Source organism: Nyctereutes procyonoides, unplaced genomic scaffold, assembly GCF_905146905.1.
Source record: "Nyctereutes procyonoides isolate TBG_1078 unplaced genomic scaffold, NYPRO_anot_genome, whole genome shotgun sequence".
NCBI lineage: Eukaryota > Metazoa > Chordata > Mammalia > Carnivora > Canidae > Nyctereutes > Nyctereutes procyonoides.
This window is the reverse complement of record NW_026575082.1, coordinates 21,438,930-21,456,347: the sequence shown is the minus strand read 5'-3', so window position 1 is coordinate 21,456,347 and position 17,418 is coordinate 21,438,930. Positions and strand designations below refer to the sequence as shown.

Below are 17,418 nucleotides of genomic sequence, written 5' to 3'. Positions count from 1 at the left end.
CTTTTTTTTTTCAGAACCAGCTTCCAGTCATCTTATAGATACAAACTATTCAGAAATGTCATGCTGCAGAACATGTCAAATATTGAAAAGTTATAGAACATTGCACAGCAATATATTTTCCTTATAAATAATTTCCCATATATGGACTTGAACGGATCTTCTTTCTGGCCCAGCATAACACGGATTAGTCAGAATTTGTCATTGACATTTTGTTCCATTGCAAATAAAGAATAAAATGTCAATTAACCAGTATCTTTGGGGAATAGACTATTTTCAAGAAATTGCATTTCTGGATAACTCAGGGTAAAACACAAATCATTTCATGATTTAAAAAAATGCTTATCGGTTGGCAATCCTATGACAGCTACAAACTAAGGACTATGAAAAATGCCATCCTGCCTGTGTCTTGTCCGTAAATCCCACACCATCTCTGTAAAGTAGATCATGTGATTTTATATGGAATGCACCCAGAGTATAGGAGAATTGAATAACATCTCTAAGACCACAGTTACTAAAGTGCAGGGACAAGATGTAATGGCTACTTCTGCATGATGGTCGTATTCTTTCTCGATTGCTGGAGAATCACACAAGTGTGCTAGGAAGAAGGACCAGGGTGAGGAAAACCCTAGGCATGAGAAAGTGCAACATATTTTCAGAGTCTGCAGGTAAGGCTCTTTTGCCAGAGAGAATGATTCCTAGAGTAATCACGAGATAATAAGCTGGGAAAGGGTAGAGCACGGACTGAGGAGAATCAAATCACAAACTGAGATTTAGACGGAATGTGTGTAATGTAGATTGATGGAAGTGAGAACAGATGGAAGAGACAGCTGCAGGACTTATCTTCCAAAAGAAGAAAGAGGCAATTGAGTGAATAAATTGGCTATGAAGAATGAGGGAGAAAGTGCGGGCCAAGGTGACTCAGTTCTTTGAATCCTGTGTCTTGAGGAACATGGTTATAAGCAAACAGAAAGAGGGAAGTGAGTTGAGAAGGCACTGCATGGGAGGAAAGGGAGAGTCAGAGAGAGTGGAGTCTGTTGAGCCAGAAGGAGCAGGGGACACCCTACTGCAGGTGTACAGTAGATGTGGGCAAGTGGGAGGAATTCAAGAGGGAGTCACAACTGAAGAGTGGATTAGACAATCATTTTCAGAGAGGTGAGAGTTTTAGCACATGGCGGATAGATGACAACTCCTAGAGAAATAATTTGGAGGAAAAGAAATTTGAAAAAGAAATCTAAGGCAAGTCTACATTTTATGAGGGAGCAAAGAAAGAGGTACTCGAGATAGGAGAATAATGATGATATAATTTTTCAGAAGCAAAGAAGGAAGAGCATTTCAAGGAAAAGGCAAGTTTAAATATAATAGTTCCTTGTTCCAAAGTTGCCATCGTTTTTTTTCTTCTAATATTCTATTATAAAAAAATTAAATGCTCAGAAAAATTGTGCAAGTGAACTCCCTTATACCCACCACTTAGATTCTATAATTAATGGGTTTTTATATTTTTGCCTCAAATTTATTCATCCATCCATCCACCTTAATTTTTGATGCATTTCAAAGGAAATTGCAGACATCAATTCACTTTACCCCTAACTACCTCAGCAAGTGTAAAAAGATGCTATTGCCTTTGGAATATCCCATTGATTTAGTTGTATAACTTTAAGGTGAAAAAAAAACTATAATAATTGTACAGAATCAATTGTAAGCAGCATCCTGGTTTCAGCAATATTGCTGTGAATCTTAGAACTGAGAAAATGTAATACTAACCAATCCCATAGAGATGTTTATAAGGCAGATACCCATTAGGCTGAAAAATTATGACAATATTTATGACCTTTATATCTGACATTTCTATAGACTAGTGAGATCAAAAGCCAGATGTCTGAGAAAACCATGATGGATAAATAAATAGGTAATGTGCAAGGGTAGACAACCCCTAAAAGTATGGTAGCAAAATATATATAAGAAGTTGGCTTCTCAAAGGAGAAAATGGAAATGCTTGCTTAACTTCCTTTCCTCAATTGCTCACATATTCTTTGGGGTGGAAGTAGTGATGGTGTTTAACGTACGGTTGAAAATATTTTTAAGGTTTATGATCATTGACTTATATAATCACCTTATTGACTAAGTAAGTTGCCCTGAGTTTTTAAAATGTTTTTGTACCAAAAATATTATTCATATAATGTTGTGCTTTGGTCAGTCTGAGAGATATACTCATAAAAGTTGGAAGATATTGGGTTAATATGATAGTGTACTAACTCCAGAATGTAATCTAGAAGTTATATTTCTGGCCACAGTATCTTGATATCCATCCAATTCTGTGTGTGTGTGTGTGTGTGTGTGTGTGTGTCTGTGCATGAAAGAAAGAGACAAAGGGATATTTGATGACTTCTTTTAAAAACAAAACCAGGTTTTAAACATCAGGTAAATCAGGATAATAAGCAATCTGGGTCTGAATAATCAAGATTATACTACAAAACCAGACTCCTCTGTGGCTAATTGTCTTTATAAAAGGAAATATTTCCAATATTGACAAAATGAATTGATTTTTGGAAAGTAAAGACCATTATATTTATGTCCAGTGAAATACACCAGAAATGCAATCTGTTGCATACTAATGTGGATGAATTTGGGAATGATGATATTGTACATGGAGTACATAATTACAAAAGTTGTGTGAGAGGGATGTCTGGATTTCTGCTAGTTTCTGCATTTTTCTGAGGCTTTCATGAAATGATATGGAAACTTTATGCAGTGTCATTTGTTTCTTTATGAATCCGGAATGTGGTTTCTCTGAAGTTTGATAACTAGAATACCAGCAAAAATGAGATAATACAAGAAGGGTTTTTAAGCATATTTTTCATAAAAGAATAGAATTGACAATTCTCCTCCTATGAGCACAAAACATCTAAATTCATGAATTGATGTAAATAAAAAGCTCAAACCTGTTGCTTCTTGTTGCAAATAGAGTAGAAAAAGTTAGAAGGAAAGGATCAATTTGGGAGGAGGACACAACTGTCTCTTTAATAACAAACTAAAAATAACGTGGAATATCCATGAAATTAACTGAGAGGCTTTTTGACTTTGACATTATATGCAAAAGAACATAGGAAGTCACAGTGGACATATGAACTTGAGCTGTGGGAGCCTGCCAATAAACAACACAGGTAAAAATAATAATAATAATAATAATAATAATAAATAAACAAATATTAAAAAATAAAATAAAAATAAACAACACAGGTGCTTAGATTAGATTTTGTAGGCTTTGTTTTATTAATACACGGTCAGGGAACTTAGAAAAGCATCAAAAGAAAGGGGGAGACCTAGAAGTGTTCTGGCAAATTCATTTCTCAAGATCATTGATGATTTTTCTGAAACCTTTTTTACTCCAGAAGATATCTAAATCAAGAAGCAGCAGAAACAAGCAGAATTATGAGTGCAAGAGTCTCTGCAGCCTCCTCTGCTTGTTGTTGTCTTGTTTCCAGGAATGAATTCTACAAAATATGACATCAGCTCTACTGTGTAGGAATTGGGTAGTGATGTAGGTCCTAAGGACAGAAAGACATGTTAGACAATGTTTTTGTCCTTGAGGCCTTCTTGTCTATCCTATTCTTAGTCATTATTTCCCAACATAATTATAAATGCAAAATAAACACCTCCCTTGTATACAGGATTTTTAAGCCATCTGGGACAATATTTACCTCATGTCTTCAACCCAGTTGGTCACCTCATTAACACATCCTCAGTGTTTCCCTTATTTTTGAAGAGAGATGAGAAAGTTAGGAGAAGAGCACAAAGCTTCTGTCCCAGAAGTGACATTGAGGCATGTTTCTCACCTTTAAAATAGAATGCAGACTAAATGCTCGGAGACTGATGCCAAAGCTCACATACTTGAAATTCAGCCACTCACAAGGAATGCCTGAAGCTGTTGTATCTAGGTAAATACTCGTTTTTTTGTTCAATATATTGTCAACATGAAAAGGTAGAGAATATTATGCTTCCCATATACATGTTCCTTATTTCTTCCAGAGCCTCAAGAGCTCCTTGCGCATGAGAAGTGTGTACAGCTCTATACTTCCATTTTCCCCCAGACATCCTGAGCACAGAGTAGTTATTTAATAGTAAATACATGTTAGAGTGATATTATGGTTCACATAGAAACCAGACCGAGAGAGGTCATTTCATTTGTCAGAATGGGTCAGAGACCAAGTGGAGAGGTGAACCCAAGCCTCTTCGAAACTACCCATTTTATCTGTATTCTGGAGGGTGAAGAAGTGGAAAATGAGATATGAAATGGGAAAAAGTAGGCAAGGATGTGAAAATTAATATTGAAATCAAAATCATGCTACCCAGTGGCCTCTGATTTGAGCCAGAGGAGTCTGTTCACTCCGTTCCTTCTGCAGCCTCTGCCGGCATTTCTCACCAAGAGTCATTTTACTTGGGGGAACCCTCTGCAGAGAGATGCTAGCAGGAGTTTGCACCTGGCAGTCATACATTATGTACCTAATGAGCAAATGAAATGTTTAATAACTGTACTGTGAAAATAAAGCTTAAAACAGTAAATTCCCGCTGAGGCTGCTTATCTACACCTGATGCACATGGCTGGGCCATCTCAGATCTTCAGCTTCATTTGTATTTTATCCCCTCAGTGGGTCCTGCTGAGGAGAGTAACATTAAAACCAAAGCAGTGCTCACTTAATTAGTTGTATATCGGTGTAAACCCATTTATTTAGCATATCAACATCATGTGTTCTACCTAAGGGTCGCCTGAAATACTTCTTCAACATGCACCCTGGGTAGGGGAAAATCTATAGTGGTTTCAGATGGGGCATTTATAAATTTAAATTTTTCAATTAATCATAGATAATGTAAACTCACTGTGATTTCACACTGCCCATTTTTAGGCTGTCTATTGTTAGTTTGAAATTAAAAAAGCAAAACAATCATAGTTGTTATGGCTTTTCACTAATACCTTTAAGAGAAAATGATAACATTTTTTTTTCTAGAAAGTACCAGTTTAACTCATAAGTTACTATAATTGGATTTTAAGGATTTACTTGCTAGAGATTTCTTTGGAATCATTTTTTACCATGGATTAACTAATGCTTCCTGAATCTTAAGGAGGGCGGAGAAATCCAAATGTAAAGTTCAGTATGGGTAGAGTAGCTGTATTCTCTTTCCTTGTGGAAAAGGAAAGATTAAATTGTTTGACCTTTCTAGATATAAAGAAACTGAGACCCAAAGAAAGTAGGCTGTTGAGTCAAAGTTGCAAAACTATGTGACAGGGTCTCCTATGTCCCAGGTTAGGACTCTTTCTTGGGATCCCTGGGTGGCGCAGCGGTTTGGCGCCTGCCTTTGGCCCGGGGCGCGATCTTGGAGACCCGGGATTGAATCCCATGTCAGGCTCCCGGTGCATGAAGCCTGCTTCTCCCTCTGCCTGTGTCTCTGCCTCTCTCTCTCTCTCTCTCTCTCTCTCTCTCTCTCTCTGTGACTATCGTAAATAAAATAAAAAAAAAGATTTAAAAAAAAAGGACTCTTTCTCAATATTTAGATATTTATTTGAATACACACTCTGTGCTCAGAATTTATTGTGTAGATCATACATATTTTACTATCGTGGGAAGAAAAAGTAAATAATACAGGATATCAGAAACCTTTTGTCATGAAGACCATCTTGATCTTCAGGATTAGGAACCCCTCATCTCTCAAAGGCTCATCTATGAAGGGAGACAATTTTTCACGGCCCCAGTGCCAGCCCTCTTATCACGAGCTGCCACCCTCAGCTCTGCTCACATCCTCTGAGAGTGACATGGGTGTTCTTGTTTACATCTGACAGTTGCTCTTCATATTTGTGCGTGACCACAGAGGATCCTGACTGCCAAGTTAAGGTTATATTATATTAGCAGCTGAAAGCCCGGAAAGAATTCTTTTAATTTTTGTCTCTTGCTTTTGCTTTGATATATTGCTCTGATAAAACTCGTAGAAGTTGCATTGAAATTTCTCATGTTTAGACCAATTATCAAGCTAAGTTCAGTTCTCCAAAGCAAAGAAATACATGCAAAGACTTATCTGTTGGTTACTCCCTGTATCTACAAAAAATAGGAAAACCTCGCAAAAATTCTATCACTTCTCAACATTGAAGAACAGATGTTTAATACCCTGGTGTAAATGTTTTTTATAATTCCTACTGTTTCCATTAGTTCTTTGGGAAGGTACGATTGTGGTTCTCTTTCAGTGTGTCAAAACACCGCTGGCTACAGCAAAGGCTACCATGCCTTAAGGCAGCCTGTGAAGAGGGAGTACACAGAGAATAGGGGGGCACCAGGGCTGCAAGAACAAAGTTAGCTTTTAAACTGGTGTCTGAGGGCAGCATAGAAAAGGCCAAATAACAATGGAGGATAAGTGGCAATGCCCCACCTGTTACTGAAGTTGAGGAAGGTTCAACATGAAGGAATGGACTCAAAATAAATGGTCCCCCAACAATCACCATCATCAGTAGATCAGAGGCGGCAAGATGTTTCCCAGTGTCCTCTTCAGATGGGACTGAGCTCTCAGCCGTCACTTTCTAATACAAATGCTAAAAGATTACACTGAGCATAGCTCAGTGAGCATAGCTTGAGCATAGCTTGAGCATAGCTCATGCCATGGGACTGGTGATTTTATATAAAGATGTTTGCTTGGTTTGAATGGTGTAGAAAATGAATTCAGAATTTAACCATTTGGGCAAGCCCTTAATAAGGTCTCCAGCAAGAGGTGAAAGATTAAAGCCATGTCTCATGGTCCTGTGGAGGGACAGGGATACAGACTAGAAAATCCAGCCAGGAACCACGAACACATGGTGAACTAGAAGTGCTTAAGTAAGGAAAGAAGCTCAGCTTGGTGAGTTTGTAAGGACACACCTCTCACCAGTGTCCAGATTTAAAAGATCGGTGGTTCTGGGGCACCTGGGGGGCTCAGTGGTTGAGCGTCTGCCTTCAGCTCAAGGCATGATCCCAGGGTCCTGGAATTGAGTCCAGCATCGGGGTCCCTGCAGGGAGCCTGCTTCTCCCTCTGCCTATGTCTCTGCCCCTCCCTGTGTCTCTCATGAATAAATAAATAAAATATTTGAAAAAAAAAAAAAGATTGGTGGTTTAGAGTAGAAAATGCTGAAGCTACCCAAATGCAAACATAGCATAGGAACAGAGTCCATGTACACCCAAGAGCATGCACATCAGAGTTTCAATGTAGCATATTTTCATAGAAATCTTTGTTTTACAGTTATCTGCTCCCCTTTACTAAAGGGCATTTCTGAGATCAAAGTTGTCTTTTCTGCTATTGGTAAATCTCTCCTGGGAAATGTCCCTCAGAGTCTTTTCTTAATTCCCCATCCAGGAAAAGGAAATAAAAATATTTAAGGCCATAAAGTACAATCAGACAAACACTGCTAATAACGAACTCTAAAAATTGTTCAAATTCTTCACCTCTACTGGAGTTTTATTGAAATTAATTTGACCTTGATCCTTTGGTCTCCAGGGACCTTGGTGTTCTGTTCAGCAAGATAAAGGGAAGGTCACTAGATGAACTCCAAGAGCCCTCTAGGGGCCAGCATTCTGAATTTCTTTGAATCTGTGAAAATGACTTGAGAAAAGGCAGTCACTTGAGGTTTAAACACTCTGTGTGGTCTTTGAAGCTGAGACAATGTCTTTAGCTCCTTTTGTAAAATGCAATGTCTTATATATTGTTCAACACTCAGTAGGTTCTGAATGTATAACTGCTGCCTGGACACTAGAGAAAATCAATTATAATGATCTTCTTTCTAATAGATCTGAGTTATGGTACGCTTTAGGCATACTTGCATCATATTGTAATACTCTAAGTATTTTAGATGCAGTATAATACATCATGCAGCTGCCCAAGTGTTTAGGACCCAGGACAGAAAACAAACCATCAGAATATACTTTTATACTGAGAAATGTAATTTTTCCACATGCAAAACCACAACAAACAAGGTAAATATTAGAGGATTTAAGAGAACAGTCCAATACATTCTCAAATAATCTTTATTCTTTTATGTTTCTTGGTATAAAACAAGCACAGTTTATTTGAATTTCCTACACAATAAGCTGTGTCTTTGTCATTGGCTTCTTGTGTAATTCTCTTTGTAGATATCTATGTTAAAGTGAATTGATTTGCAATATGCGTTAGATACACACGTGTTTAAGATACACGTGTTTAAGACTTGAATTGTAGATTTTTCAGACATAGTTTAGTTTATTAAAAGTTTTAAAGCTAGGGGAGCCTGGGTGTCACAGGTAGTTGAGACTCTTGGTTTTGGCTCAGGTCATGATCTCAGGATCATGAGATCAGCGTGGAGTCGGCTTGAGATTCTCTCTCCCTCTCCCTCTGCACCTCCTGCTCATGCTCTCTCTCTACCTCTCTCTATCTCTCTAAAATAAATAAATAAATCTTTAAAAATATATATAAAAATAAAAAATTTAAAGCTAAAAAAATTAAAAATAAAAAAATTCATAATCAAGAAAACCTGTCAAAATTATAGCAAAAATAAATAAAGGTACATACAGAAATCTGTGTTAGTTTTTAAAATGCACCTACTCTATTAAATATAGGGAAGGAAGAGATAGCTCATGGAATATTCTAAAAGAAGCATCTTTCTATGGCAAAGCTAAATTCAGGTTTAAGCAGAACATGGTGAACATTGTAGAAGGGAAGATAATCATAATTCAGGAAATGTAACTCAAAGTAGGGATTCAAAAGACACATTCTCAAGATTCACCAGTCCTCTATGAAAATTCCTTTTTAACCCTCCTCCTTTCAAGTTAGTAATTATCCACAATATTAATGTGAATTACACATATTGGAGCATCAGGGGAGCCATTTTATGGAATCACTTTGCCAGGGGTTTTAGTTCCTGCCTTTGTATTTGAGTTTAGAACTAAGTTGGCTCCAGGAACATTGCATTTATAGTCAGAAGCTAAAGAGAAAATGATAGGGGTAGACTTAATATACCAAGAGTTTGTTTATATCCGATGGCGACAAGCTGGCACCACATTCTCCAGAAGAAAGGTTTGCCTCTTGTTCAACCAGAGGAAACTGGTAGTCTTAACCTGAGCATATGAGACAAACCCAAGGGACTTATGCCATAACAGTCAGTCATGTTAAAAAACAGTCAATTTTTTATTTATTTACTTATTTATTTTTTTTTGTATGATAGTCACACAGAGAGAGAGAGAGGCAGAGACACAGGTAGAGGGAGAAGCAGGCTCCATGCACCGGGAGCCTGACGTGGGATTCGATCCCGGGTCTCCAGGATCGCGCCCTGGGCCAAAGCAGGCGCCAAACCGCTGCACCACCCAGGGATCCCCAGTACCACATTTAAATGGCTGTTTTGTTTTACCCAAACCAACTCATTCATCATATTAAATTAATGACGTTAATTCAAATTGTGCTATTTCTACAGGACTTTGCTATTTAACTTTAAATATGTTTCGGGTTTTAGCATAGTATAAGAACTACAAGTTTGTAAAAGCTATGCCATGTGTTATGTTTGTATATATTTCATTAACATTGTAATAAACGTAGTTTAAATCAATACCAGAGTTTATTGAATGTTGTTTTCCCCTTTATGTTAAAAGCCAATTCAACCATGAGAAAACACAATAAATAGTTTTTACTCCCAAGTTACTTACAGTCTTTGAACTAGACTCTCTGTTCTTATACATTGCTTCTTCAAAGAGCTCACTTAAATTGGATGGGCTAGATCAACACATTCATGCTAAAGCCTTGCTGTGCTCAGTGGAGTTAGCCAAATCTTGGTACACACCCTTACACACCTGCCCTTTTCTAAATGCGTGAGCTTGGGTAAGGTACTTCATTTCTTCTTCAGTTTAGCATCCTCATATGTGACCTGAAAATTCACGTATTGTTTTGACAGTTAAATATTGATAATAGCTTGCCCTCTTTGCACAAATTACAGAGATCAGGCACTTTAATTACATAATCTTATTTTAATCCTCACAAAGTATCATTCCCATTTTACAGAAGAAGAAACAGGCCAAGGGAAGTTAAGTCAGTTGACCAATGGATTGCATGGCTAGTACATAGTAGAGCTTTCCAGGATCTGAATGTAGACTGGACTGACGAATCCCAAATTCTTCCCCACTATGTTTTTTGTTTTTTGTTTTTTTTGTTTGTTTCATTTTGTTTTGTTTTACCTAAAATGACTTAAAGTACTTAGCATAGGTCTGTAGCTTAGTAGACACTCAGTAAATTTCCTCTCTCAAAGAAAATGATTGACATTCCTCCTGTTTCTATACCTTCATCTGAGCTACCAAAAACTTAAGATATCCTCTAGTGATAAATCACTCCAAATGCAAACTGTTTTTTTTTTTAATTTTATTTATATATTCATGAGAGACACACACACACACACACACACACAGAGAGAGAGAGAGAGAGAGAGGCAGAGACACAGGCAGAGGGAGAAACAGGCTCCATGCAGGGAGCCCGATACAGGACTCGATCCCAGGTCTCCAGGATCACACCCTGGGCCAAAGGCAGTACTAAACTGCTGAGCCACCCAGGCTGCCCCAAATGCAAACTTTTGATCTCTGAAATTTAAGAATGAAAGACTGGAAATATGAAGGAATTCACACTAGGCCATATAAATATGAAAGTATGAGAAAAGGTGCTTTGTTATGATTCATTATTATTTTGCCTAGCATATACCCAATTGCTGGCCTCTTTAGACTGTTTGCATTACTTTTTCCCAATAGGCAAATGCCCACAATTTCTTTGATGGTATAATAACCTCTGAGTTTTATTAAATAGAATTATGTTTACCAAAGTTTAACCAAAGTATGATCATAACAAAACATTTTTCCTCAAAATATATATTAGTAGATCATTAGGATCATTAGAACTCAAATGTCATTGTTGATGATACAAGAGAACTCAGGGAAACATCTTCCTGTCCTTTTTTAAAATATTTTATTTTATTTGTTTAATTAATTAACATATAATGTATTATTGGTTTCAGAGGTAGAGGACAGTGATTCATCAATCTTATATAAATACCTAGTGGTCATTACAACACATGCCCTCTTTAATGTCCATTAGCCAGTTACCCCGTCGCCTCACTTCCTCCCCTCCAGCACCCCTCAGTTTGTTTCCTATGATTAAGAGTCTCTTATGGTTTGTCTCCCTCTCTGATTATTCAATACCCTCTGTGCTGAGGTTTTGACAGCTAAGAATGACGAAGTCCTTAGGTATGCGAGGTATACTAGCTGATTCAACAAGCCTTCATAAAGGTTTTATTTTAGGCTATAAGGACAAATTATATTACGCTACAAGCTAAGCAGGATTTATAAGACAAATTTCAGATCCAAAAAGAAAAGGTAACCATTGTTTATAACAGACAGAAATGTCATCTAGTAGAAACTCAGCAGTTCCCACAAATGATTTGATTTTATTGAGAGAAGCAATACTGATCGGGACAGCATAATATCTTTTTTTTTTCCCAAAAGAGAATTAATAATGAGATTCTATTGGTTGAGCCATGAAGGACTTTCTTTTACTATAACATCTAGTAGTCATTTGTTAGACCAAGAGTGACCATCTCTTTTAATTGCACAAATATTCCTTGGTACTGTTAAACAGTTTAGACTTTATTTAGGCAAGCTAGCACAAGTCTTTTTGCCCCAAAGCTGAGACTGGCACCAAATGAGTTCTACTGACACTTTGTAGGGCGTGATGAACAGTCCGGAGCTCCCAGGCAACCTTTCATAGGATGATTTGGAATCCACTTGAAATTACGTATGACTGGTGGAGCTTCATCTGTAGAGGCCTAATCAGAATTTGTCTTCTGTTCAATAGAAATAAAATGAGCCCATTCATTGTGTCATAATTCATCTCTATACTGCAGAATGAACAATAACCTAAAATCAATGCCAACCCACTAGAGTTGGCTTACATGCTTGAGAGATTGTTCCCCAGAATGTTTTATACATTACTTTCATCACTCTGTGTTTTCTATTTCAGGGCCTACTCTTCCCAAGACTCATGTTAAAACAGCCTCTCTTGGGTTGGCTGGAAAGGCCAGATCTCCTTTGCTCCCTGTATCTGTGCCAACAGCCCCTGAAGTATCCGAAGAGAGCCACAAAGCAACAGAGGATCCAGCCAATGTAAGGCTATCCTTGAAATTTATGCTGTGTCAGGTGAAGCAGTGACTACTGCTGTACTTAGAAATCAATCTTAAAAATACAAGCAGGTGACTATAGAATGTGTGACTTTACATCCTTGCACACCTATATATGTCTATAGATGTATATATGTATATTAACTTCCAGTGGGTTGAAATGCCTTGCCATTTAACTACATGTATGATGATACTTTAAAATAAAAAATAATAATAACAAAAAGCTATACTCTGAAGACTTTTCTGAAGTTATCAGATATGTGACTTTTAAAATCATATGATAGCCTAGAAATATAGAATTGCAAAGAAGAAAATACAAAATGAAGAAATGAAGCAAGGAGCTTAAGAAGAAGAAAGAGAAGGAACTGACATATGTTGAAAATGAGAAAATGTAGTTATTTGAGAGAAAATGTTTGCTAACTAAAGGAAGTAGCTCAAAAGTGATCACATTAGAAAACTCTGAAAATCAATGGAGACCAAAAAATTCTAAATTTTGAGAAAGCAAAACAGTTCTCCCAAAAATACATTATGAAGGAGATTTGAAAAGATGTTGCCTAAAGGTGGAGATTTAGAGAACTCTAGAGTGTTTCTGAGTATACTTCAAGAGAAGGCATTTAAAAGGAGAACAAGGAACTACCATATCATATACCTTGAAAAATTATGGTGGAAGGGGAAAAAAACGATGAGAAAAACAAGTTAGGATCATTTCATTTGAATGAACAGTAAACTTTTTCTTGACTTTATCATGTTAGTACTGTAAGTGATAAGAGATTCCAACTACATGGAAACCAAGGAATCCTGATATGTGTATGTGTGTGAATGTGTGGCAGAAGCATGTTATATGACTAATATACTTTTCATTTACTTTAAAAAGATTTCAAATTTATAGTAATCGATTGTGCTACTCTGTGAGGAGTTGGCTGTTTAGTGCGATATTTGTTTAGTCTCAGGGTCTTGGCCATGTCTCAAGTCAGGTCAAAGTCCTAAATTTATGTAACGTATCTTGTCTCATAAGGAATTATGTCAGGTGGCCCATATCTGCGTTTAAGGTTGATTCTAAAGAGTGGCAGCCGAAGCTCTAATATGAAAAGTAGTAAGATTATGCATTCAAGGATATACAGGACTAGGGCCAATAAACTAGATCAGCACTGTCCTATAGAAATGTAATGTAAACTACATATGTAATTTTAAATTTCTTAGAAGCCACATTAAAAGATGTAAAAAGAAATGAGATTAATTTTAATTCTATCCTTCGCCTAGCCCAATATTTCCAAAATGTCATTTCAACATGCAATAAATCCAAAGAAATTGTCAAAAAGATATTTTACATATTTTGTACTAAGTGCTCAGACTCCAGTGTGTATTTTATATGTATAACACATTTTTTTAAAGATTTTATTTATTTATGCATGAGATACACACAGAGAAAGAGAGAGATAGAGAGAGAGGCAGAGACACAGGCAGAGGGAGAAGCAGGCTCCATGCAGGGAGCCCGATGTGGGATTCGATCCTGGGTCTCCAGGATCACGCCCTGGGCCAAAGGCGGTGCTAAACCTCTGAGCCACCCAGGGATCCCCAACACATTTTAATTCAGACTAATCGCATTTCAAAAATCCAGTAGCTACATGTTGCTGGGGGTTGCTATGTTGGACAATGGTATCCGGATAATTCAAGAAAAATACAATCCAGATAACCTTTTAGGAAATGAGTAATCACCTCCCATCAACCTCCCTCTTAGTATGTAGACCAGTTTTTTGAGCCAACTTGGCTACTTTTCAATCTCCCTTAAGCTCCGGAGAGTATGCGGTATACGACCCAGCCAGTCCTTGGTACGCTGAGACTTCTGTAAGAAGGTACCCTCTTCAACACACTTAATGCCATGCATTTTGAACTGTTTCCTGGGTTAGTGCCCATCCCCCATGTAGTCTCCAGCAGTGTGCTCTTGGGATCACTGGTGTTTATTGGGCAGAGTTAGGGACACATTCTGACCAGGTGGTGAATAATGCTTTCTGTCCTACACAGAGCTAGAAATCATGACTCAGGCCTCATGGTCTCGATAATTTAATCCAATGAATGGCCAAGAATAATCAATCAGGGCAGGTCTGCATTCGTCAAAATAAAGTGTACTTTGAGAAAAGAAACAAACAAGAAAGCCCCTAATATTTACCGAGCAGGTAATACCCACCAACAATGACCCATTGAATCCTCCCAGCTACCCAGTGAGGCAAGTTTGTTATTCCCATTTGACACATGAACAGATAGAAAAAGAGCAAGTATATAAAAGTGGGATTCAAATCAATACCACAGCCTTATTACCCCCGCTGGCTAGTCCTCAAAATTACTAGGGGGCGGGGAGCTGCCTGGGTGACGGTCTGGTAAGTGTCTGCCTTCAGCTTGGGTCATGATCCAGGGTCCTGGGGTCGAGCCCCGCGTCGGGCTCCCTGCTCAGTGGGGAGTCTGCTTCTCTGTCTCCCCCACCCCCTTACCTTTGCTTGTGCTTGCTCTTTCTCTCTCTCAAGTAAATTTTTTAAAAATCTTAAAAATATAATACTTGGCAAGCTTTAAAAAGAAATACTTGAGAAGCTAAAAAGAGAGACTCTAACCACCTCACACTTAACTGAATCGGGATTCCTGAGGCCAACAATGAGAGTATCTGTGATAACTAATGATCCCGTATTACTAATGACCTGATTGCAGTGGCTCCCAAGGGGTAAGAGTTATAGAGAATACGTTCACTAAGACTCCTTCGTTTTACCCACCAATTAAATCGTGCTGTACGATGGCATTTACGACCGTGCACACAGCCAACTCTGGTTTGGGATGAGAATTTTGTTTCCACACACAAGCTAGAGTCATAATCCTCAGACCTCTCATCGCTCAAGGCAAAGCCCATCAAACTCTGAAAAAAAAATGTCCCTATGCTGAGTTATGAAGAAAAGAAACATATTGATGTACCTTCTGTTCATATCCTGCTGGGTGACCTACAGGAAGGGACAGGAGTAAGGTGCTGAATATGCACCACGTGATGGCCACTATGATTGTCACTAAACGTTCCACGAGATGCTCAGAATAGCCTATGGGTTAGAGACAGTCATCATTTTTTTTTTTTTTTTATGATAGGCACACAGTGAGAGAGAGAGGCAGAGACACAGGCAGAGGGAGAAGCAGGCTCCATGCAGGGAGCCTGACGTGGGATTCGATCCCGGGTCTCCAGGATCGCGCCCTGGGCCAAAGGCAGGCGCCAAACCACTGCGCCACCCAGGGATCCCACGGTCATCATTTTATAGCTGAGAACTGTGTATCAAGTGTCACTGACTTATCAGAGACTATACAGCTAGACTAGTAGAACTTGATGTGAAATACTTTTTTTTTTTTTAACTCTAATGCTTTTTCCTCAACACACAGTTAGTGAAGTTAGTGAAACGTTTTGCAGCCACTCCTCTCATCGCCACCTCTTTTCTTGCCGGCCTCTTCATTCAATGATCATATTCTGAGCGCAGCCTCTTGCTGTGGCTACGGGCCACCGTGTCATGCCTCATAATACAGAGTAAACCAACGAGACGTGGCCACTGCCTTCGTAAAAGGAGTTCATCGATATTCACCTTACTAACTCTTTGTTCTCATTCTTTCCGTAGGTATATGAACAGGATGATTTGAGTGAACAAATGGCAAGTTTGGAAGGGCTAATGAAGCAGCTGAATGCCATCACAGGCTCGGCCTTTTAACACATATTACCCAGTTGATGAGGTGTGTTTTCTGGGAACTTTGCAGCATCCCAGTTACCCATAAACAGCCCACCTGTGTCCAAGAACTCTTAACCAGTGTACAGGTCAACCATCGGGACCACTCAGTTATGGAAGATCCTGAAGCAGTTCAGAAGGAATAAGCATCCCTTCTTTCCTAGGCATCCGGAAGTTCACAATGCTCACTATTACCCTAAACAAAAGTGAAGATGCATCTTCACTGCAGTGTCAAAGCTGAAGCTGCTAGACTAGTCCTGGGTCTTTGCTGCTGCAGTGATCATACTGTCATACCTAACGCTTAGGTTTTCCTCCATCGAGGCCCGTCATTTCCTTTCTGTGTAGGTCTAGTCTTTCCAAATGCAAGTGCATTATCGAAGCCTGTACCATGCCATGGCAAATAAGTGTAAGCTCATCATCATGCTTTCAACTTCCAAGGACAAAGCGCCCGTGGTCATTCTCTCACTACATAGCACCAAAGGGTTGGATGTTTTCTTAACAGCACAAAAAAAAAGTGAATAAGTAGACAAACAAAAGGCAGCGAATTGCTTGTTTTGTAACTCAGACATTCATCTTGCACAAGTGGTGGATATTAGCAAGTGGCTGTAAAATTCACCCATTTTAACAAGTATCTGTAAATCCACCCTTGGTTAATATTTATGTCTGGAGAACAGGAACATAAAAATCTGTAACCGGTGGCATCCTGCCAGCAGCAGTTTGTTTCCTGAAAGAGGATACAATATGCAATCTTCTCAGACACACAGTAATTATGTGTTTAAGCTTGTAATAGGACACTTTTCAATTTGGGTGGCTTTTGTGCCATTTCACACTGTGATGACATTTCTAAGCTTCACCACGGCCGTCCTTCTCAGAAGTCTGGCCGGAAGAGCTCCCCCCCTTCATCCTATCCTCCCCCACCCCCCACCCCCGGGGTCTCCTTGGCAGCCAGCCTTGGGCGCGGTGGCCAGCTCCACACACAGCAGCCACCTGACCCACATCCCTGTCACCCTCTGTGGAAATGGCAGACGCCCTGAGAACAGATCTGAAAAAGGGAAGGAAAATGGAAGACGGTCTCAAACTTTACCTGCTCTTGGGTGATGTCATTTCTGCCAACATGGTCCTCGCTGACTTAAAGGGGGCGGTATTGGTCAGGGGCAACCACCAGGCCCTGTTGTCAAGGGACCTCCCTACGCTGTCTGCCCAGAGGCAGAGAGGAGCGGAGGGGAAGGTGCCACTTGACACTTCTGACACATTCTAAATCCAGTGGATGCTTTTCAGAGCTGCATCTTCATTGTGACCTAGAATTTGAAACTTCGAATGCCATGTTTATCCACAGCTTGGAACTAGGTGAAATTAAGAACATTCTGTGTGCACCTTTTCAGTTTCTGAATTTTCAGCTGCATTTGGAGTTAATCCCTGTTTATGCAGCTGAATCGCCAAAAGGGAGCTAGTTTGCATATTTATCAGTTAGGCGACTTGAAAACCCAA

General features: G+C 38.9%; 1 protein-coding gene across 1 annotated transcript in view; it reads left to right on the top strand.

Moving 5' to 3' along the window:
- Positions 1–15,915, top strand: part of LOC129514498 (netrin receptor DCC) — a gene marked incomplete at its 5' end in the record, with an annotated part of 702,567 nt that extends 686,652 nt beyond the window's left edge. The window contains 2 exons of the mRNA XM_055333118.1: positions 12,034–12,176; positions 15,826–15,915. Of these exons, the coding sequence (XP_055189093.1) occupies positions 12,034–12,176; positions 15,826–15,915 (233 nt within the window). The remainder of the gene's footprint in view (positions 1–12,033; positions 12,177–15,825) is intronic.
- Between the last annotated feature and the right edge of the window lie 1,503 nt (positions 15,916–17,418).